Source organism: Suncus etruscus, chromosome 19, assembly GCF_024139225.1.
Source record: "Suncus etruscus isolate mSunEtr1 chromosome 19, mSunEtr1.pri.cur, whole genome shotgun sequence".
Lineage (NCBI taxonomy): Eukaryota > Metazoa > Chordata > Mammalia > Eulipotyphla > Soricidae > Suncus > Suncus etruscus.
Genome location: NC_064866.1, coordinates 9,086,288 through 9,109,434, shown reverse-complemented (window position 1 = coordinate 9,109,434; position 23,147 = coordinate 9,086,288). Strand labels below are relative to the sequence as shown.

General features: G+C 40.7%; 1 protein-coding gene across 1 annotated transcript in view; it reads left to right on the top strand.

Moving 5' to 3' along the window:
- Positions 1–23,147, top strand: part of SYCP1 (synaptonemal complex protein 1) — an 89,717-nt gene that overhangs the window by 33,602 nt on the left and 32,968 nt on the right. Inside the window, exons 15-18 of the mRNA XM_049766025.1 lie at positions 14,491–14,552; positions 16,695–16,799; positions 18,728–18,831; positions 21,004–21,121. Of these exons, the coding sequence (XP_049621982.1) occupies positions 14,491–14,552; positions 16,695–16,799; positions 18,728–18,831; positions 21,004–21,121 (389 nt within the window). The remainder of the gene's footprint in view (positions 1–14,490; positions 14,553–16,694; positions 16,800–18,727; positions 18,832–21,003; positions 21,122–23,147) is intronic.

Below are 23,147 nucleotides of genomic sequence, written 5' to 3'. Positions count from 1 at the left end.
GAGTTTGATACCCCTGATCTAGAATGATAAAGATCTAAAGTAATCCTTTTTTTTTTTTTTGGTTTTTTTTGGGGGGCCACACTCGGCAGTGCTCAGGGGTTACTCCTGGCTGTCTGCTCAGAAATAGCTCCTGGCAGGCACGGGGGACCATATGGGACACCGGGATTCAAACCAACCACCTTTGGTCCTGGATTGGCTGCTTGCAAGGCAAACGCCGCTGTGTTATCTCTCTGGGCCCAATCCTTTTCTTTTTTTTTTTTTTTTGGTTTTTGGGCCACACCCGTTTGACGCTCAGGGGTTACTCCTGGCTATGTGCTCAGAAATCGCCCCTGGCTTAGGGGGACCATATGGGACGCCGGGGGATCGAACCGCGGTCCTTCCTTGGCTAGGGCTTGCAAGGCAGACACCTTATCTCCAGCGCCACCTACCCGGCCCCCAATCCTTTTCTTTATAACTTGAGTGAAAAATTGTTTTGTGATGCCAGAAATCAAACCCAGAGGCTCACACCTGCAAGTCACATGCTTTTCCACTGAGCCATGACCCTGGCCCAGAGATAATTATTTTTGTAAGTTGAAATAGCTCATGAGTGGATAGGTATTTTCTAGAATATCTGTATAGTTTGCCTTTAACTTTGAGTACTTAACGTGAATTATATTTGAAGTCACATATATACATGGTATTGACCATGGTTTTGATAGTTACCACCACCATAGTACACAAATTTTGAATAATGTGGGGCCGGCGAGGTGGCGCTTGAGGTAAGGTATCTGCCTTGCAAGCGCTAGCCAAGGAAAGATTGCGACCACGGTTTGATCCCCCGGCGTTCTATATGGTTCCCCCAAGCCAGGGGCAATTTCTGAGCGCTTAGCCAGGAGTAACCCCTGAGTATTAGATGGGTGTGGCACGAAAAACCAAAAAAAAAATTTGAATAATGTTATAATCATTATAAATAATACTGGTAATATTATAATTTATTTATAGTTATTTATATTTATATAAATTATACAATACAATTAAATACAATACAGTTAAATCATACAATACAATTACATATAATTTATAATATATAATATGTATGTAATATATGTACATATATGTATATGTGTACATATATGTGTAATATAATTATATGTACTTATATATTATATAATTATATATATTTATATTTATATAATTATTTATAATTAGTATAGTAACACTGGTATAATTATAATTGGTAATATAATTTATAATATTATAAATATATAATAAGTAATATAATGCCTTTATAGGATGCTTTCTTGAATTTTGATTTTTTAACATACATTATTTATTTTATATCTTTTATTTATTGATTCATTGGTGTTGGATTGGTTTCTGGGCCATCCCCAGTGGAGCTCAGGTGTCCCTCTTGGCTCTGCACTCAGAAATCACTCCTCCTGGCAGGCTGGGGTACCATATGGGTTCCATGAATTGAACTGGGTCCCTCCCGGCAAACACCCCACCACTGTGCTTTCTCTCCGGCCCCAACATAAATTATTTAAAGACCAAAACATCACATATTTGACATAGTTGATAATAGTATATTTGTTTCCAGGTAACTGGGAGCAAAATTATTAAAAAGAAAGTAAAGAAATAGTACATCAGGGCCGGAGAGATAGCACAGTGGTAAGACATTTGCCTTGCATGCAGAAGGACAGTGGTTCGAATCCTAGCATCCCATATGATCCCCCAAGCCTGCCGGGGGTGATTTCTGTGTGTAGAGCCAGGAGTGGCAACCTGAGTGCTGCTGGGTGTGACCCCAAAAAACAACAACAAAAAAAATAGTACATCAGGAAAATTTGTGAAAATTATTATATCTCACAATGAGGTCATTAAGTCATTGTTAGAAGATTTTAGTAAGGTCTTGTTGCCAGTTGATTTTTCTGTTACCTCTTGTTTCTGAACGTTAGGTGACTTCAGGTACACATTGGTGGGGCTGGAGCTAGAGCACAGTGGTGGGGTATTCGCCTTGCATGCGGCTGACTCAGGATGGATCAGGGTTTGATCCGTGACGTCCCATATGGTCCACCAAGCCAGGAGTGATATCTGAGCACATAGTCAGGAGTAACCCCTGAGCGTCACTGGATGTGGCCCAAAAACAAAACAGACAAAAAGAAAAAAAAATCCCCCACAGATATTGGTACCTAAATTGTTGTGTTCCTATGGGGTGACAATATTAAAAATATTGGGGCTGTTGCATGACTGCATGGTCCAGGAATTCCTAGTACTATTGCTGATACTGCAGCTTTTGTGGGGCACATGCTTGGCTGAAAGGTATTCCTGAAGTACAAGAAGGTGTTTGGGGGTGGGGGCAGAAGAGGACAAGACATCCACACTCCTTCCAAAAACTTCTAACTGGTGATGTTAGCCCAAATACTGACATACCTTTAGTTTTAGTCAGACTGGCATCTCTGCAGAGAGCCATATATGAGTGGTGAAGCGGGGTCATTAGCAAAGCAGCGATTGTGGGTGATGGGTACAGGCAGGCTTTGGCAGGGTGGGGCCCTGACCTGCTCTCTCCTCCCAAGATTGCCTGCTTTTAGCTGTATGGTCATTATATCAATAATTTTTCACTGGTTGGCTTACATCTCTTACGAGAACAGAATGAATCTCTGGATGGAGCTGATGAATGCAGCCATGGTGACTGTGTTTCTGCTTTGTTTTTTTTGGGTTTTTTTTTTTTTTTTTTTTGGGCCACACCCGTTTGACGCTCAGGGGTTACTCCTGGCTATGCGCTCAGAAATCGCCCCTGGCTTGGGGGGACCATATGGGACGCCGGGGGATCGAACCTCGGTTCGTTCCTTGGCTAGCGCTTGTAAGGCAGACACCTTACCTCTAGCGCCACCTTCCCGGCCCCTCTGCTTTGTTTTAATTTTTGAGCTATACCTAGTGTTGCTTCAGGCAGCACTCATCTATTCCTGGATCTGGCTTAAGAGTTACCATTGGCAGTGCCTTATGCAAACAATATGTGTGCATCAAACCCGGGTCACCTACATTCATTGTAAGCACTTTACTTCCATAAAAATCTCTCCAGTACTGGTTGAACTTCCATATTTTTGCTTATACTTTTGCCATGTTTAAATCTTTAAACTTGGATCATACAAAATTGTACTACCCAGTGGTACATACTTTTTTTGTTAGTACTTATTTGGGGGGGGGGGTTTGGGTCACACTCGGCAGTGCTCAGGAGTTATTCCTGGCTCTGTGCTCAGAAATCACTCCCGGCAGGCTCGAGGGACCGGACCATATGGGATGCCAGGATTCAAACCACCGTCCTTCTGCATGCAAGGAAAATGCCTTGCCTCCATGCTATCTCTCCGGCCCCTGTTAGTACTTATTTTATATTGGAATGGCCATGGCCACATTCGTCATCCAATTTTTAAATTCTCATTTGGAGAATTTAAATTCTCATTTGGATGCTGTTTTAATTAGAATTTTGTTCTTTTTTTTTTTTTTTTGTTTTTGGGCCACACCCGTTGATACTCAGGGGTTACTCCTGGCTACGTGCTCAGAAATTGCTCCTGGCTTGGAGGGACCATATGGGATGCCGGGGGATTGAACTAGGGTCCGTCCAAGGCTAGCGCTTGCAAGACCTTATCTCTAGCGCCACTGCTTTGGCCCCTGAATTTTGTTCTATTGAATGTTGTATACTAAGACATAATTTACTACCTAAAATATCTCTTCTGTTTATTTATAAAGGCTGGGGAGAAAGAACAGTGGGTAAGGCACTTACTTGCCTTGCACACAATGGATTGAGTTTTGATTCCTAGTATTGCATAAAGTTCCTAAGCCTTGCCAAAAGCGATCCCTGAGTACAGACTGAGTAGTAAGCTTGATCACTGCCAGGTTTGGCTTAAAAACAAATAAAAAACTCAGTGTAGTATTGAAAGTAAATATCAATTATTATCAAAATCAAAAGTAAAATAATTGGGCTGGAGCAATAGTATAGTGGGTAGGACATTTTGCCTTTCACGTGGCTGACTTTGGTTTGGTCCCAGACATTCATATGGTCCCCCCAAACCTGCCAAGAGTGGGTTCTGAGCACCGAGATGCTAGTAATCCCTGAGTGCCACCAGGTGTGACCCCAAAACTAAAATAATAATAGTAATAATAAAATAAAATAAAACAATGAATATGATTTTTCTCAAAGAAGACCAGTATATAAAAAGAAATAGAGTTTCAGAACAAAAGAAAAAGTTTTTTTGGGGACAAGAGAGAGAGTATATCAGGTAAGGTGCTTGCTTTGCACACTGCCTATACATGAATTGCCCTGAACTGAATGTACTACCAGGAGTGATTCCTGAGAACAGAATTCATAAAATACTACGTACTGGAGAAACAGGAAATTATTAAAAGGAGAAAGGTCGGGGCCGGGTAGGTGGCGCTGGAGGTAAGGTGTCTGCCTTGCAAGCGCTAGCCAAGGAAGGACCGCGGTTCGATCCCCCGGCGTCCCACATGGTCCCCCCAAGCCAGGGGCGATTTCTGAGCACATAGCCAGGAGTAACCCCTGAGCGTTAAACGGGTGTGGCCCAAAAACAAAAAAAAAAAAAAAAAAAAAAAAAAAAAAAAAAAAAAAAAAAGGAGAAAGGTCTAATACATAAAACCCTTAGTCTTTTCAAAATGAGATCTAAAAATATTCTTTAAAATAAATTTTTTTTCTTTTTTCTTTTTTTTGGTTTTTGGGCCACACCCGGCAGTGCTCAGGGGTTACTCCTGGCTGTCTGCTCAGAAATAGCTCCTGGCAGGCACGGGGGACCCTATGGGACATGGGGATTTGAACCAACCACCTTTGGTCCTGGATCGGCTGCTTGCAAGGCAAACGCCGCTGTGCTATCTCTCCGGGCCCTGAAATGTTTTTCAAATGTGGGCTAATTACCATTTAATTCTATCAATTCATCTTTTTATATGTGTGTGTCTTATATTATTGGTATCTTTTTTTTTTTTTTTTTTGGTTTTGGGCCACACCTTGCCTTGCTTGCAAGGCAAACGCCGCTGTGCTATCTCTCCGGGCCCTAAAATAATTTTTTTTATTGAAACAATTGTGATAGTTAGCCATAGGTGGGTTTTAGACATACAGTGTTTCATGACCGGTTCCACCACAAGTGTCAACCTCCCTCCATCAGTGTTCCCAGAGTGCATGCTCTGCCACCACCTCCTGCCTCCCAGTCTGCCACTTTTTTAATTTTGGTTGTTCAAGTTTGGGTCTCATGACTTCATTGCTTTTGACTCTGACTTGGATATTTAGTTCTGTTCTTTCTTAACAGCTGAGACCTTTTGGCCCCTGTGTCTCATTCTTTCATATCTCTCCTCTTCCATTCAGTATCTTTCCTTCTCCTTGCAATATTCTGGGTCCTAGAGTGTTTTTGACAATCTTCATGTAAACCACGGCATTTCTCCATGAAGTTATTTTAAATGTCACAGATAAGCGGTATCATTCAGCATTTATCCTCCTCCTTCTGGCTTACTTTATTTAACATCTTTAAGTTCCATCCATGTTGCTGCAAATTGCACAACGGCATTGTTTCTTGCAGCTATGTAGTATTCCATTGTATGTATATATGGACTACATCTTCATGATCCACTGATCTGTTGTTGGACATATTGGTCGACTCCAACTCTTAGCTATTGTGCTGAGTGTTGTGATGAATAGCAGTGTGCATACATCGTTTGGATCAGTGTTTTTCTGATACCTAAAAGTGATATTCCTGGGTCATATGGCAACTCACTTCTGAACTTAATGAAATTCCTCCATAATGTTTCCACAGGGGTTGAACCAGAAAGCATTCCCACAAGCAGTGGATGAGTTCCTTTTCACCACATCCTTGCCAACACAATTTGTTCTCAGGATTTTTGATATGTGCTGTCCTCACTGATGTGAGATATCTAATTGTTGTCTTGATTTGTATTTCCCTAATGTTAAGTGAGGATGAGTATTTTTTCCTTGTGCCTGTGGGCCAACTGTTAGTCTTCCCCAGAGAAATGTGTTCATTTCCTCTCCCCATTTTTTGGGTTTTTAGATTTTGTTGGGTTAACCTTTATGAGTATTTTGTATATCCTCAATAGCAACCCTTTATCTGATGGTTAAGTGAAAATATTTTCTTTTGCTCGGCAGTCTTGGTCTTAGCCAGGTTTCTAAAGAAAATTATTAGTGGCCCAGAGATATGATTAAATAGTTCGGAGTGTGCACTTTGTATAAGGGAGCTCTGGGTTGGATCCTTTGCCCTGCATAGTCTAATAAGCATCACAGGGAATAAACCTTTGCACCACACCAGCACTGGCTAAACACTATTAGGCATGGCTAAAAAATTTTACTAGGATAAGCAAAGGAAATATTAGAATGTCTATTTTTATTCTGTTGGCATTGATTTGGGGGGGAGTTGGGCCACAACAGGTGACGCTCAGGGGTTACTCCTGGCTATGTGTTCAGAAATCGCTCCTGGCTTGGGGGACCAAATGGGATGCTGGGGGAATCGAACCACCGTCTGTCTGTCCTAGGTTAGCACATGCAAGGCAGATGCCCTACCGCTTGCACCACCACTCTGGCACCATGATTTTAATGAATAATATTCCTTTATAATGCATAAATAATTGTTTTAAAGTGTACAAAATATATTTATAATTTACATAGATCTACATTGGGGGAGATACTCATAGGCTTCTTAAGTCGAATATGTGCTCATGACAATTACAAGAGAAAGCCAAGTGTGGACTGCAGAGGTGAAAAAGACTTTATTAGGAGAGATATATTTTAAGGTATATAGAGACTTTAGTGAGTGGTAGAGAATGATGAAATGTGCAATGCATGCTTTGTAGGAAAGTATCTTTAATGATACAACGGCTTTTGTCATAACTATGGTGATGAACACTGTTACTAATGCATTGTAATTGTTTTCCATTTGGTCTTGTTGACAAGTGTATAAAAATATAATGTTATTGGCACAATTATAGTGATTATGTCAGTATGGTTGTAATCACACCAGAAAGAAGAATGTTTACTAAATTAGATTTAGCTAAGTGACTATATAATGTAATATAGGTTTCGAGAGGAAAGACAAAGTTTTCATATGCCTGAGATTACCAGTATTTTCTTTCTTCTCACTTATTTCTCTTTTCATGATCCATCTAGCTTTATTCTTACTGTCACACACAAAAAAGACCACAGTTTGACCCTTGACTCTATCTATAGTCTTTGTAGCACTGCCCAGAGTGACCCCCCAATCACAGTTCTTTGTGATTCAAATCCCAAAAACAAAAGCCAAACCAAACAACATCCTCACCTCCTCCAAAAGAGAATCAGGCTTTGGGTAGGTGCTGATACTTTCCTAATTTTATTGTAATTTTACAAATTGTTCATAATAGTTGTTTCAGGCATGGAATGTTCAAACACCAGTTCTGCTTCATCATCCCCTGTGTAAATAGACCCTGAGACCTAGGAAGGTACCAAGTTTGAAAAGGCCCTAGCTACCTGAGGGGAGTGTCTTTTCAAAAGCTATCTACAATTGCAGGGACTCTTCAAAGCTGCCTGTACTTGCAGAAAGGGCACTTGTAAGAAAGGAAGCTTGGAAAATAACCTGTACTCACAGGAATCAGGGCCCTGAAAAACCTTGGTTGCCTTTCTATGAGGCATTCAGGAAAAAGGGGATGTAGCATAGCTATTATTTGAGACATCCCTTAAGCTGACATTCTAAAGATTACTCAGATTTAACATTTGCATGGATTCAAATAGTCTTTATCTAGTCTTGCAGAATAATTATTACTCACTTTTCTGAGCATAAGAATTTGTTCATAGTATTTTTTAAAACTATAGTTTAGCCCTCCAACAGACTGAGGTTCAGTGAACTGGACCCTCTGCTATACACAGATGTTGCTATACACACAGAATCACAACTTGCTTTCCCAAAACAAAGACTCTGCCCGGGCTTCCTCTTTCCCTTCACTCACCCCTTTTGAGATGTAAAGGACCCGCCTAGATCTAATTAGCATGAGAATAGGTACTTTTGTCTGTTACTCTACCCTTCCCTCCACGTGGAGTGAATCTGGTCAATAAAGATTGCAGAGGAAGATTGGTTTTGGTGCTCTTAGTCAAGGAGGCTGGAAGCCTCCTGATCTTTATGCTGTTTCCTTCTCTTGGTTAATGAATTCTCACGGAAGAACCTACACCTGTAAAAAATAAACCCCTTGTTTTTTGCCAGTGATGCTCGGGTTACTTCTGTCTTCTTGCTCAAAAGTTACTCCTGGCAGGCTCAGAGAACCGACCATATGAGATGCCCGGGATCAAACCCAGCTTGGCCACATGCCAGGCAAACACCCTATTCTGTGCTATCGCTCTGACTTCGACTCCTCAAAATTTATAGCAGATTTATCACAAGTTATCTATTATCATTAGATTTTTAATCTTGTGGAGACATAAAACTAATACATACAAGACTGGAAGAATAATACATAGGATAGAGCTCATGCTTTGCACATAGCAAACCTACCTGGCACCTGCATGATCCCTGAGCCTACTCAGCAACGGTCCTTGAGCTCAGAGCCAGGACTAAGTCCCAGCACAGCTGGGTGTGGCATAAGGATGAAACAACCTAACAAAATATTTAATTATAAATTGGGATAAGTTTTTTTTAATATCTTATTTTTAATTATAAGAACAATGATTCAAAGAAAGAGAACAAGGTAAAGTTACAGTGGAAGGACAATCACCCATAAACAGAGTTCTCAGAAGAAATCCCCTTGCTGACGCCTAAATTTTAGACTTACAGTCAAAGAACATTAAGAAAAATAAAACAGAACCCATGTAGAATTACTTTGTCCATAAGTCCCCAGATTGTAGTACATTATGACATTTCTTAGCAGTACACAAAGCAATCTAAAGCCATGAAATTTATGTGACTCCTTAAACATTGAAGGCATAGTATTTTTTACATTATGCACATGCATATTACTTTAAGCTAACACCAAAAGTTTAAGTGTTTTTTTTTAAGGTTTAGAATCAAAGGAGCACCGTAAAAATGGTGTTAGAGTGGCAAATATTGTTTGCATAGGCCCACCAAAATATGGGGGACATGGAAAGGAAAAGCCTTGGCCTAAATACAAGGAGACCCTACCCCTGAAGTTTCCTGGCATAAGACCAACTCTAGGCTCCAGGCAAACTAGTTTGTTCAATCCAAGTCATTGTCTGTAGTGTCAATACAGTTTTATTTTTCACACAGTCTCTATTGTTGGCATCAGGTTTCTGTATTAATGATCCAGGAATCTGCATATCCTACATTAAAGTCAGGCTGGTGTGGAGCATCCTCTCATTTCACCTCACAATTAAAGGGCAATGTAGAAAGCCCTGTTCAGTAAGCAGGTCATTGTTGTTGTTAGTCTTCTCAGTGTTAAGGGAAGTCTCCTTTGAGTAGGTCGATGTCAGAGCAACGGTAGGGTCTTCCCTGGTAGAGGATTGCTTCCAGGTGATGTTATAGACAACCTTGGATGTTTCATAGATGGCTTCTCTAGATCAGGGGTGAATGGAGAATGCCCATTCTTCTGAGGCCTGTGCCAGGGCATTATGTCAATGTTCAGGGTATAAGGTCCCATTGCGCTACAAGATTTGTGTGTTCCCATCTCCATTAGATAAGAACTTATTTGTATGTATAGTATTTTCCCATTTTAATGTGCCTATGCAAAGAGATAAGTTTTATGGAAAAATGAAAGCAATGTAAGATAATAAAGCCTAGTTTGGGTTTTGTGATCAGGGCTCTTTTTCAGTGGGTGAGAGTTAATTATGTTAAATGTGTGAATCAGAGAATGCATTTCAGTCAGAAGAAAAAGCATCTAGAGGGGCCAGAGCAATAGCACAATGGGTTGGGCTTTTGCCTTGCATGTGGCTGACCTGGGTTTGATCCCTGGCATCCCATATGTTCCCCCAAAGCCTGCCAGGAGTAATTTCCAAGTGCTGGGTATGATCCCCCAAACAAAAAAAGTAGAAAAAGTATCTAGAAACTTTTTGAGATATAAATTTGGCCAATAAATAGCTGATAATCTTTGTGACCAAGTCAAAATGACAAGGGAAGGGAAATGAAATAAATAAGGATGGGAGGGACCAAATCAGGTAGGCTCAAGAAAGTAATTTTTGGGCCTGGAGAGATAGCACAGTGGCGTTTGCCTTGCAAGCAGCCGATCCAGGACCAAAGGTGGTTGGTTCGAATCCGGGTGTCCCATATGGTCCCCCGTGCCTGCCAGGAGCTATTTCTGAGCAGACAGCCGGGAGTAACCCCTGAGCACCACTGGGTGTGGCCCAAAAACCAAAAACCAAAAAAAAAAAAAAAAAAAAGAAAAAAAAAAAGTAATTTTTGTTTTGCTATAATAGCAAAGAAAAGCTATTGAAAACTTTTAAGGAGAAGGATGGCTGGATATTTTTTATGCTTTTATTTTTTTATCAATTTTTTCCCCTTACTGGTGATGTTAGGTATTACTCCAGGCTCTGGGTGCTTAGATAACACTTCTGGTGGTGCCTGAGGTTGGTTGCATGCAAGGCAGGTACCTTCCCTGCTGGACTATCTCTCCAGCTCCTATTTTTTTGAGCCACGCCTGGCTGTGCTCAGGACTTCCTTCTTGCTCTGCATTCAGGGTCACTCCTGGTAGTGCTTGGGGGACTCGGGTGAATCTGGATTAGATGTGTGCCAAGCAAGTACTCTGTTTACTGTACTATTTCTCTGGAGTCTGGTTTATGTTTTTTGTTTGTTTGAGGTATGATAGTTTTTATTGAATGAAACATGGGAGAAGCAAAGAGGAAGTATGTATTCAAGAGAGAACTTGGACTTCTCCAGATTGAAAAACAAGCAAAGATATATATATATATATATATATATATATGATATATATATCATAAATCAGGCTTGCTTTGTGTATATATATATATATATATATATACAAAGCAAGCCTGATTTATGATTTTGTTGGTTTTATTGCTGTTTGTTTTTGTGGTTATATCTGGCTTTGTGCTCAGGAATCACTCATTCCAGAGTTCTGGGAACCATATGGGATGCAAGGAATTGATGTCAGGAATTTATCAAGGCAGTGATAGCATTGTGCTATCATTTTGGGTCCTTGATTGATGCCTTTAAAGAGTTATGCTGGGCTCGGAGAGATAGCACAGTGGTGTTTGCCTTGCAAGCAGCCGATCCAGGACCAAAGGTGGTTGGTTCGAATCCCGGTGTCCCATATGGTCCCCCGTGCCTGCCAGGAGCTATTTCTGAGCAGACAGCCAGGAGTAACCCCTAAGCACTGCCGGGTGTGGCCCACCCCCCAAAAAAAAGAGTTATGCTAACTTTTTTTTTTTTTTTTTTTTTGGTTTTTGGGTCACACCCGGCACTGCTCAGGGTTACTCCTGGCTCTATGCTCAGGAATTGCTCCTGGCAGGCTTGGGGGACCCTATGGGATGCTGGGATTCGAACCACCATCCTTCTGCTGTTCTATCTCTCTGGCCCCTATGCTAACTTATTTTTAATGATAGATAAATAATAGTGATCAATGGAAATTGTTGGTAATGAAAGAGTAGAAGTTCCAGAAATCAAAGATCTTCTAATAATGAGGAAAGAATGGAAGCTGGAGAAATCAGAGGTGCTATGGTGTGCATCTGAGAGAAATCTTTTGTATTATAAAATCTTTATTTAAGCACCATGATTACAAGCATAATTATAGCTGGGTTTCAGTCATAAACAGAATACCCTCCTTCACCAGTGCAACAATCCCACCATAAATGCCCCCGATTTCTCTCCTCCCCCACCTCCGCCTGTATTCGAGACAGGCATTTTGCTTCTGAGAGAATATCTTAGAGTATTGAATGAGTGCATTAACTTGAGGACAGTTTTATCTGTCTTTTTTTTTTTTTTTTGGTTTTTGGGCCACACCCTGTGACGCTCAGGGGTTACTCCTGGCTATGCACTCAGAAGTTGCTCCTGGCTTCTTGGGGGACCATATGGGACGCCGGGGGATCGAACCGCGGTCCGTCCTAGGCTAGCGCAGGCAAGGCAGGCACCTTACCTCCAGCGCCACCGCCCGGCCCCAGTTTTATCTGTCTTTAACTCTGGAACTTATTTCTTCTATTTTTTATTTTCTTGTTTTGCTATCCTAGGGATAAAGCCCTTGAACAGAAAGGCCTTTTATTTTATTGCTACTGAAACAATCCATACCTCTATTGTTATTGTTCTTTAACTCTAAATCTTCATAGTTGGATTTTAGAAATTCTGCATCTATCCTTATTTAAAAATTTTTATCCTCTACTTAATTTTTTTATTGTTTTTGGGCCACACCCAGCAGTACTCACAGATTCCTCCTGATTCTGCACTCAGAAATCAGTCTTGGCAGGCTCGGGGGACCATATGGGATGCTGGGAATTGAACCCAGGTCTTTCTGTCTTGGGTTGGCCACATGCAATGCAAACACCCTAACAGTGTGCTATTACTCTGGCCACTATACTTAATATTTCTAGGGAGCTTTCTTTATTAGAGTTTTCATCTTGTTTTACTGTTTAAAAAATCTTAATTATCATATTTAAGCTTTCTAAACATTTTTCATAATTTATTTTATAGATAATATCTTGTTGGGACATGGGGACATGGTAAACTTAGCAAGTGCCTGCTTCTATTTGCTCTATTCTGTTTTCCTTGGAGCTATTGTGTTTATGAAAAGCAGAATCACCAGATGATTTTTGTTTTATATTCAAACATGATGTTTAGATGTGAGAGGGGGAACATACAGAATCATTCATGGAGAATCAATGTATAACGGTAAGTTAGTGATGAAAGGAGGGGACCCCAAAGCACTGCTGGAGTGACTTGGGCAGTCTCTAGTACTACAGAACACAAGCAGCACAGCTTCTGTGGGTTTTTGCATTAAACTGTTGGCCCTGTTAGCTTAGAATCACTGTGAGGGGCCCATGGCCCTTCTGAGCACTGCTTGAAATACTCCCTTCCTCTCAACAAAAGAGAAAGGAATATTGAAGTTGAGAGTACAATAGCTAGACTTAATTTGAGAAAAAATTGAGCAATTTTTTAAAATTGAAGATTAAGAGGCATGTTTATAAAAAATGAGCTGAAAGTAAAGCTTTATGTTGTACTCTCATTAAAAATATTTTCTATAGGGGCTGGAAAGATAGCACAGTGGTAGGGCATTTGCCTTGCATGTGGCTGACCCACGACGGACCTGGGTTTGATCCCCAGCATCCCATATGGTCCTCTGAGCCTGGAGCAATTTCTGTGTATATAGTCAGGAGTGACCCAAAAACCAAAAAAAAAAAAAAATGTTTTCTATAGATCCATTGATGATATAATAAGGACTAGGCTCATTTTATCGAGGACTTAACTTTATAAGTTCACTCATATGAATATTATTGCTGTATCTACACATTTGTCTGCATATATGCCTATGTATTGCTGTGTTGCATATTTTTTTTTTTTTATTTGTTTGTTTTGGGACCACACTTGGTGACACTCAGGGGTTACTCCTGGCTCTGCACTCAGAAATTTCTCCTGGAAAGCCACGGCAGCTGGCCTGGAAGCCGGTGAAGGACGTGCTGTCCTGAGGCTGCCAGGTGGGCTGGTGGTGAAGCAGGACTGTCTTGTGTGTGCTCAGGCAGTGAGATTGGGGAACTAGTCTGCTTTCTCCACGCAGTATTGGAAGTTGGTGGAGCTGGTTGTTCCCCGCTGCATCCCAGCACTTGGGGCTTTCTACCTCTGCGCTCTGCTTCCATTTCTGAGTCAGGGGCCTCGAGGCCCAGCATTCTTGCCTTCCCCCCTGCCTGGGTCTGGCCAGAAACTTGGCCTTCTCCAGAGCTTTCCTTCCGGCAGGCAAGGGCTGGGGACAGTGTGGGGTTCTGGGGGAAATTGAAGGCCTGCTGGAATGGGGGTGGGGAATTCCAGCCTCACTCAGACTCTGAGGAGCCCAAATGTCACCGGGGGTCTGTCTCCTTGGCCAAATGCACACTCCTGTCACTCCGGAAGCCACCAGGAGAGGAGATGGGGAGGGGCCTTGCGGACATACCACCACTAGGACCCGCGCCCCCCCCCCTGTGTCTGGCCAAAGCTGTGAAGTTTGTGCAATAATGGGGATGGGTGTGTGTGGCTGTCCCCGTCCATCCGTGAAAGTTGAATGGCATTCAGGCTGATTTTATAGACCACTGAGAAAATCTTTATTTACAACAAATTTTCATAAAATTTGCATAAATAGATTCCCAAAGTAAAAAACAAGAATTACTCCTGGCTTGGGGGACCATATGGGATACTGGGATCGAAGCCAGGTCCATTCTGGGTCAGCTGCATGCAAGGCAAACGCCCTACCACTGCTGTTGCTCCAGCCCCTCCATGTTTGTCCTTTAAGTGATCTCGTTGTATTAATTATCGTTCGGTTTTTCTTTTTTTTTTTGGTTTTTCTTTAAATAGTATTAGTTCCATTTTTAATGCATTTATATTATTTTCTTTATTTCAGAAGAGATGGTTATGCTTAAAAATAACAAAGAAACAGAACTTGAAGAATTGAAAACAATGTTGGTAAGTTTTCATTTCTCTTATCAGAAGTCAGTTTCTAAAACTATGAATGTACCACTAAACTTAGCAGGCACGGGGGGGGGGGGGAGGGACGGGGGGGACACCATATGGGACACCGGGATTTGAACCAACCACCTTTGGTCCTGGATCGGCAGCTTGTAAGGCAAACGCCGCTGTGCTATCTCTCTGGCCTCTTATTGAAACCATTGTAATCTACAAAATCCTTCCTTGTTGAATTTCAGATATACATGACCATTCCCGCCACCAGTGTTGACCTCCTTCCACCAATGAACCCAGAGTGCATCCTATACTGTAGCACCACTGTTTGCCCCCTGAGATAATAATATATCCACCACCATTTGCCCCCTGAGCTGCTAGAATAATAGGCCCATTTAAGTTTATATTGTTAAAGTGTACGTCTCTTGATACTATTGTCATTGACTTTGGTGTGAATTAATTTAGACTTTTAAGCTATCAATGTATTATACTAATTTTTTCAACTGCAACCTTAAAAATTACATTTGAGTTTTAGTAAGTCACAGTCTTATATTTACCAAGTTTTATGTATCTTGGCTATTGAAGAAGAGGTTTGTAATATTTGAACATATGCTGACACTGTATTTAAATAATATCAAATTGCATGTTATATAACCAAAATGTAAATCTGGTATGTCTTTGTTTTTTTTTTTGTTTTGTTTTGTTTTGTTTTGTTGTTTTTTTTTTGGCCACACCTGGTACACTTAGGGGTCACTCCTGGCTCTTTGCTCAGAAATCCCTCCTGGCAGAAATTATCCTATATGGACTACGGGATGCCATGAACCAAACCCTGGTTCATCCTGGGTCAGCTGTGTGCAAAGTAAACACCTTGCTGCTGTGCTATTGCTTTAGCCCCCAAGGAAGCTGCAATTTTGAGAAAGATGTACATGTTACTGTATTCCACAGCATATTAGTTATTTATGGCACTTAGTGTTAAGGTAGAATCATGCTTAATAAACATTTTAGAATGAACATTATATTTTAATTTACTACAATGTAGAGAGCATATTTAAGAACTAGATAGTAGGGGCCGGGCAGTGGCGCTGGAGGTAAGGTGCCTGCCTTGCCTGCGCTAGCCTAGGACGGACCGCGGTTCGGTCCCCCGGCGTCCCATATGGTCCCCCAAGCCAGGAGCGACTTCTGAGCGCATAGCTAGGAGTAACCCCTGAGTGTCACCGGGTGTGACCCAAAAACCAAAAAAAAGAAAAAAAGAACTAGATAGTAGACATTTTAGGTTTTATGGGTTGTATTATAGATTAATTCTCTTATTTTAAAATAAAAAAATGTAAAAATGTTAAAAACGGGTCAGAGTGCTAGTACAGCAGGTTGGGCATTTGTCTTGCATGCAGTCAACCCATATTCAATCCCTGGCATCCCCCTATGGTTCCCTGAGCACCACCTAAAGTGATTCCTGAGTGCAGAACCAGGAGAAATCTCTGTGAACATTGCCACACCATATTGCCAGTTATTGGCCTAAAAATAGAACAAAACACAAAGTTAAAACCATTACTAGGTCAAGGACCCATGAAATGAGACTGAGTGCTGATTTTCTTTCAGAGACTAAAGTTTGATATAGATGACAATATTGCTTACAATTACTGATATTTGATTTTGCGCTTAACCTATCAGATCTACCTGATGTGATTGAAGTGACCAATTCTTCTATCTCTTGGGAAGCATTTTCTGAATGCCTATTCTTTATAAATTTTTTTTCTGGGGGCTGGCACGATGGCACTAGAGGTAAGGCATCTGCCTTGCAAGTGCTAGCCTAGGACGAATTGTGGTTCGATCCCCTGGAGTCCCATATGGTCCCCCAAGCCAGGACCTATTTCTGAGCGCATAGTCAGGGCGTAACCCCTGAGCGTCAACAGGTGTGCCCCCCTCCCCAAATAACATTTCTTGGGGCCAAAGAGATAGCGTGTTTGCCTTGCATGTAAGGACGGTGATTCGAGTCCTGGCATCCCATATGGCACCCCTGAGCCTGCCAGGAGTGATTTTTGAGCGCAGAGCCAGGAGTGTGACTCAAAAATCAAAAAAAAAAAAAAAAAAAAGGAAGAAGAAGTGGTACACTGTCTCATCACTAATAATGCTGTTTGTGTTCTAAAATAGGAAGAAAAACAAAAACTTTTAGAAGAAAAGAAAAAATTTGAGAAGATTGCTGAAGACCTAAAAGGAACAGTAGAAGAACTAAATGCTCTTCTCCAAACCAAAGAGGTTTGTTTAAAAAGTTATATTTTAATTTTCTAATATTTTCTAATTTTCTAATATTTCTAATATTTTTAGTTGAATACAGAATTACAAAAATATGTTGCACTTGTGAGTATTGTGAAAGATTTCTTCACCAAGTTTCTTATTAAGTACAATAAGTGATCTTAGGGCTGGAAATGTAGATTAACAGTAGAGCCTCTTGTCTTACAGGTGGGAAATTCAGTTCAATTCTCAACACTGAAAAAAAAGACTTAAGCATTTTAAAAAAGTATTATTCCTTTAATATGTTAAAACTTGGTTTACAATAAATACAGTTATCTTCCTACTGTTACATGGGGAGAAAAATCAGCATTTAAAATATCAGGAACATGAGAATATGAATCATGTTCTGGTTTATAATAGTACCATTTCTTCTTTTTTTATTTTTGAGTCACACCTCAAATGGTACTATGGTAGTACCATTTCTTGATGTCTTGCATATTAGCTATTTATTAAATCTGAGTTTAGGATACTTTGTGTAGTACTCATATTAAATATTTCAGTATCTTTTATATTAAAAGAATATTTTTTATGTCTAAATGGAAAAAGAAAGATGAGAAAGACAGATGGGGGGAGAGAGAGACACACAGGGAGACAGACAGAGGTGAAAGGGAGAGGAGTTAAAAACTGTCCTAGAGGCAGGCAGGGGGATGGGGAGAGTGAAATTCGGGACAGTGGTGGTGGGAAATGTACATGGGTATACATTCTGAGACTGAAACTCAATCATGAACAACTTTGTAATCACGATACTTAAATGAAAAAAAGTATATTTTGGGGCCAGCGAGGTGGCGCTAGAGGTAAGGTGTCTGCCTTGCAAGCGCTAGCCAAGGAAGGACACGGTTCGATCCCCTGGCGTCCCATATGGTCCCCCCCAAGCCAGGGGCAATTTCTGAGCACTTAGCCAGGAGTAACCCCTGAGCATCAAATGGGTGTGGCCCGAAAAACCAAAAAAAAAAAAAAGTATATTTTCAGTCCATAAGATTACAAATTTTTTTGTTTTTGTTTTTGTTTTTGTTTTTGGGCCACACCCGGCAGTGCTCAGGGGTTACTTCTGGCTGTCTGCTCAGAAATAGCTCCTGGCAGGCACGGGGGACCATATGGGACACCGGGATTCGAACCAACCACCTTTGGTCCTGGATCAGCTGCTTGCAAGGCAAACGCCGCTGTGCTATCTCTCCGGGCCCAAGATTACAAATTTTTGTTTGTTTTGGGGCCATACTTTGCAGTGTTCAGGAGTTACTCCTGGCTCTGCTCTCAGAAATTGCTCCTGGCAGGCTCAAGGGACAATATGGAATGCCAGAGATCAGATTTGGATTGTCCAGGGTTGGTTGTGTGCAAGGCAAATGCCCTACCCTGTGCTATCACTCTGGCCCCAAATTATAATTTTTTTAATAGTAAGAACAACTTAGTTTTTAAGACAGTCCCTGATTTAACGACTAAACCTCCATAATATTATTTTTTTTTTGGTTTTTTTTTTTTTTTTTTTGGGCCACACCCGGTGACGCTCAGGGGTTACTCCTGGCTATGCGCTCAGAAGTTGCTCCTGGCTTGGGGGACCATATGGGACGCCGGGGGATCGAACCGCGGTCCGTCCTAAGCTAGCGCAGGTAAGGCAGGCACCTTACCTTTAGCGCCACCGCCGGCCCCTCCATAATATTATTTTAATAGGAATTACCTGCAAAATATTTTATCATATGCAAATATAATTTTTATCAATTGATGTAATTTACTTGTATTTATTATTGCTTATTTAAAAATTACATGGTATTAAATATATTTAATTCAAAACTTTGACATATTTCTACCAAGATTCTACTAAATATGTGACTTAATTAGTGATCATATTTATAAACATGAGAAAATTTTAAAAGTATTTTATAACATTTGTTTTCTAGAAAAAAGCATATGATTTGGAAATAAAATTAACTGCTCTTGCAACAAGTGAGCAATATTATTCAAAACAAGTTAAAGAACTGGAAACTGAACTTGAAGAAGAGAAGTATGTGGTTTTACTATATATAAAAGGCATATGTTGCAATTTATACAATTTCTTATTGATTAATATATTATGTTCAGTACTTATATAGTTATTTATATTCTAAATATAGTCTTATTATAAAATAACTACAGTTGCATTAAAAAGTTGATTTTTTTTTTAATTTGTTTTTGAGTCACACTCAGGAGCACTCAGGGGTTAATCCTGGCTCTGTGCTCAGAAGTCACTCCTGGCAGGCAGGGGAACCAAATGGAATGCTGGCATTTGAACCACACCTGTTTGAATCAGCTGTGTGCCAGGCAAATGCCCTACCATTGTACTATCTCTCTGGCACCCAAGTTGATAATTTCTGTTTTTTTTTCTTTTGGTTTTTGGATCAGACCTGGCGGTGCTCAGGGATTATATTCCTGGCTCTGTGCTCAGAAGTCTGCTCCTGGCAGGCACAGGGGACCGTATGGGATGCCGGGATTTGAACCACAGTCGTCTATTCAAAACAGCTCCGTACAAGGCAAACGTCCTACTGCTGTGCTATCTCTCTGGCTCTCCAAGTAGATAATTTCTATAAAAGATAAATGTATCGGGGCCGGGTTGGTGGTGCTAGAGGTAAGGTGTCTACCTTGCAAGCACTAGCGTAGGACGGACCGTAGTTTGATCCCCCGGCGTCCCATATGGTCCCCCCAAGCCAGGGGCGATTTCTGAGTGCATAGCCAGGAGTAACCCCTGAGCGTCAAACGGGTGTGGCCCAAAAAACAAAAACAAACAAGCAAACAAAAAGATAAATGTATCACTATTTTCCTTAAAAATTAATAACTTGCAAGAAAGAAAAACTTTATTTACTCTGATAAATTTTTAATGTCAGTAAGTAGGAAGAGTTAATAGGAACACCTGGAATCATTTCATAGTTATATATTCTGCTTCCTTCATTTAAATTTGGTTCTGGGAGATGGAGCAATATCAGTGGAAAGGGCATTTGCTTTCCATATGGTTACCCAAGCCAGGAGTGCTTTCTGAGCACATAGTCAGGAATAACCCTGAGCCAGCCAGGAGCGATTTCTGAGTGCAGAGCCAGAAGTAACCCCTGAGCACCACTGAGTGTGGCCCAAAAACTAAATAAATGAATAATTGTTTAAAAAAATTGGTTCTGGTGTCTGCCTTGCAAGCGCTAGCCAACGAAGGACCTCGGTTCGATCCCCCGGCGACCCATATGGTCTCCCCAAGCCAGGGGCGATTTTTGAGCGCTTAGCCAGGAGTAACCCCTAAGCATCAAACGGGTGTGGCCCCCCCCAAAAAAAATTGGTTCTGGCTACAAATAAGAACAGGAGCGATCTTTAATAATGAAGAGCACTTGAGATTTTGAAAGTACAGGCCTTGCATTTGTTATGTAAAAATCTAGTTTTATTTGTCTTAATAGTTTATGTCTTATTTATTGTTTTTGAGCCACACCCAATAGTGCTCAGGGTTTACTTACCCATGACTCTGCAATCAGGAATTATTACTGGTGTTGTTTGGGGGACCATATGAGATGCTGGGGATCAAACTCAGATCAGCTGTGAGCAAGGCAAATGCCCTACCTGTTAGCCCCATAAACTTGCATATATTTTATGTACTATTTTAATTAAATTACCATGCTCTTAAAGCAATTTCTGGTAGTCTAAGAGAGTAAAATTTATGAAGAAAATAATAGACACTTCAAAATTGGTGGAATGAATGTAAGGGAATGAATGTGGTGTGAGGAATGCACAAAAAAATATATGGCAACTTAAAACTATAGAAAAATTTGGGCCGGAGCGGTAGCACAGTGGTAGGGCATTTGCCTTGCACACGGCTGACCCAGGATGGACACAAGTTTGATCCATGGCATCCCGTATGGTCCCCTGAACCAGGAGCGATTTCTGAGCACATAGCCAGGAGTAATCCCTGAGCATCACCGGGTGTAGCCCAAAAAGCAACATATATATGTATATATACACATATATATGTTTAAAGTGTGACGAAATAAGGAATAATGTACTGACCACTTTATACCTATCACTTGGCTTTAGAAATGATTAAACTAATGGTCAATATTACTGTATTTATAACCTATACCTTCAACACTTTTCTCTAAGATTATTTTGAATTTAATTCCATATCATAGAATGACTGATTATTTTGGAATGCTATTTTTTTAAATAGGCGTAAGAATACTGAACTAACTGCAAACTGGAACACACTTTACATGGAGAATAAAGAACTAGCTCAAAAAACAAATGAAATGATGATAGAATTCAAGAAACAGCAAGAAGATATTAATGTGAGTTGCAAAAGAAAGCACCCAGTGACATCCTTGGTGCTGCTTGGTCCCTGCAGTCCTGGGGAGCAGGCCTCCTGAGAGGTGTTTGGGACTTCTAAAGCTGCACCAGGGTACTCCGTGCACCTTGTGGAGAAGGGCATAGTTGTCCTGCTCTTTCCTTGCCTATCAAATTAGGTAAAATGCTTTCAGTTTTGAAATATCGGACTATGTTAGAATTCATACTTTTTCTTTTTTTTGGGGGGGGGGGAGGAGTCTGGGCCACACCCAGCTGCAGTGCTCGTGGCTACTCCTGGCAGGCTTGGGGGACTATATGGGATGCCACAGATCAAACTCGGTTTGACTTTGTGCAAGGCAAACACCCTACGGGCTGTGCTATCACTCCAGCCCCAGAGTTGATACTTTGTGTTAAAAAAAGTACACATTTTCATCTTAGATGGTGATAATGGATAGTAGTCTAGTAGTTTTGCATTGACAAAATTAATCTGATTTAGGGGCCAGAGACGTGGCGCTAGAGGTAAGGTGGTAAGGTGTCTGCCTTGCAAGCACTAGCCAAGGAAGGACCGAGGTTCGATCCCCCGGCGTCCCATATGGTCCCCCCAAGCCAGGGGCAATTTCTTAGTGCCAGGATTTCTTAGCCAGGAGTAACCCCTGAGCATCAAACGGGTGTGGCCCAAAAAAAAAAAAACAAAAAGAAAATTAATCTGATTTAAGATATAAAGACTTATAAAGTATTCAAAACAAATCTTACAAGCTACTTTGAAAGATACAAAGATAAATAAAAGATAGACAAAATCTTTCCTCTTTAATGGCTATGACTCAATAGAAACATTCTCTATAATCTTAATATAGTATGTCATATTTGATGCTTTGGGGGAGAGGTCATACCAGAGCTCACAGACTGTCTTCTGTCTTTTGATAGAACAGATGGCTCTAGAAAGGTACTTTGGCCTTAAAAATATTTATGAGTTCAGGGAGGCAGAGCAGTAGTACAACTGGTAGGGAGCTTGTCTTCCACACAGACAATAAAGTTTCAATCCCTGAACCCTGTGTGGTCCCTGAACCCCTCCCTGAACCCCTCTGAGTACAGAGTCAAAAGTAGGCCCTGAGCATGCGCAGGTGTGGCTCAACCCCTAAAAGCAAGCAAGATATGAGTCCAGTCAGTATCTAGGAGTAGGAAAGCATCCCTTGAACAAAGTTTATATGCATCAGAAATATCATTTGGAAACAGCGAGCAAGACTTAATTTTGCTAATTTATGTAGATTTTATTGGAAGACAAAGTATAGTAAATCCCGAAATGTAGTATTTCATTTTGCATCTTAAATGACCCATTCTCTTGCTTTGTGTTGATGTAGGAGTATTGGGTTTCTGATGGTCGATGAGTCCCAGGGTCAATATTTTCAGGACTGCAAATATTTTCATTCCTGAAAATGTTGAGTAATAAAGATACTTGGAAATGGAAGTTTATTTCCAAAGCAGAAGAGAATGGAACTCACTTAACTGGAAGAATTTAGCATAGTACTGAATTAAGTTAAACTCCTATAGGTTGGATTTTAAAGGGGAGGATTTAGCATGGTACTAAAGTCGCTTTCATTTAAAGTAGGATTCTTAAAGGAAAATTGAGTCTGTGTATTTCTTATTAAGTGATACAAAGTGTTAGAGGATTCCTATTAGTTTCAGGTGGAGCAGTGTTAATTTAGGCACTTCTGTGGCAAAATAAGATTCTGTGCTAAAATAAGATTAACATTTTGTATTCCTGGTAGGCTGGTGGGTTGTGTTTAAGACTCTTTAGTTTACTTATTTAACCATTTGCCAAGATATGACTTGTTTCTCTTTGTCTTCCAGGAAGCCCAAGACCTGGTTATAGATTTGCTAAGCCATGGGTTTCCATAGTAAGGAGAATCCCATGAAATCACAGAATTACAGAATGTAGGATGGTGACAACTATCCTACATTCTTGGCAGTCGCCAAGTATAAAACTTTCAGTATAAAACTAAATGAGTTTTAAATGAGTTTTATGCTGACAAC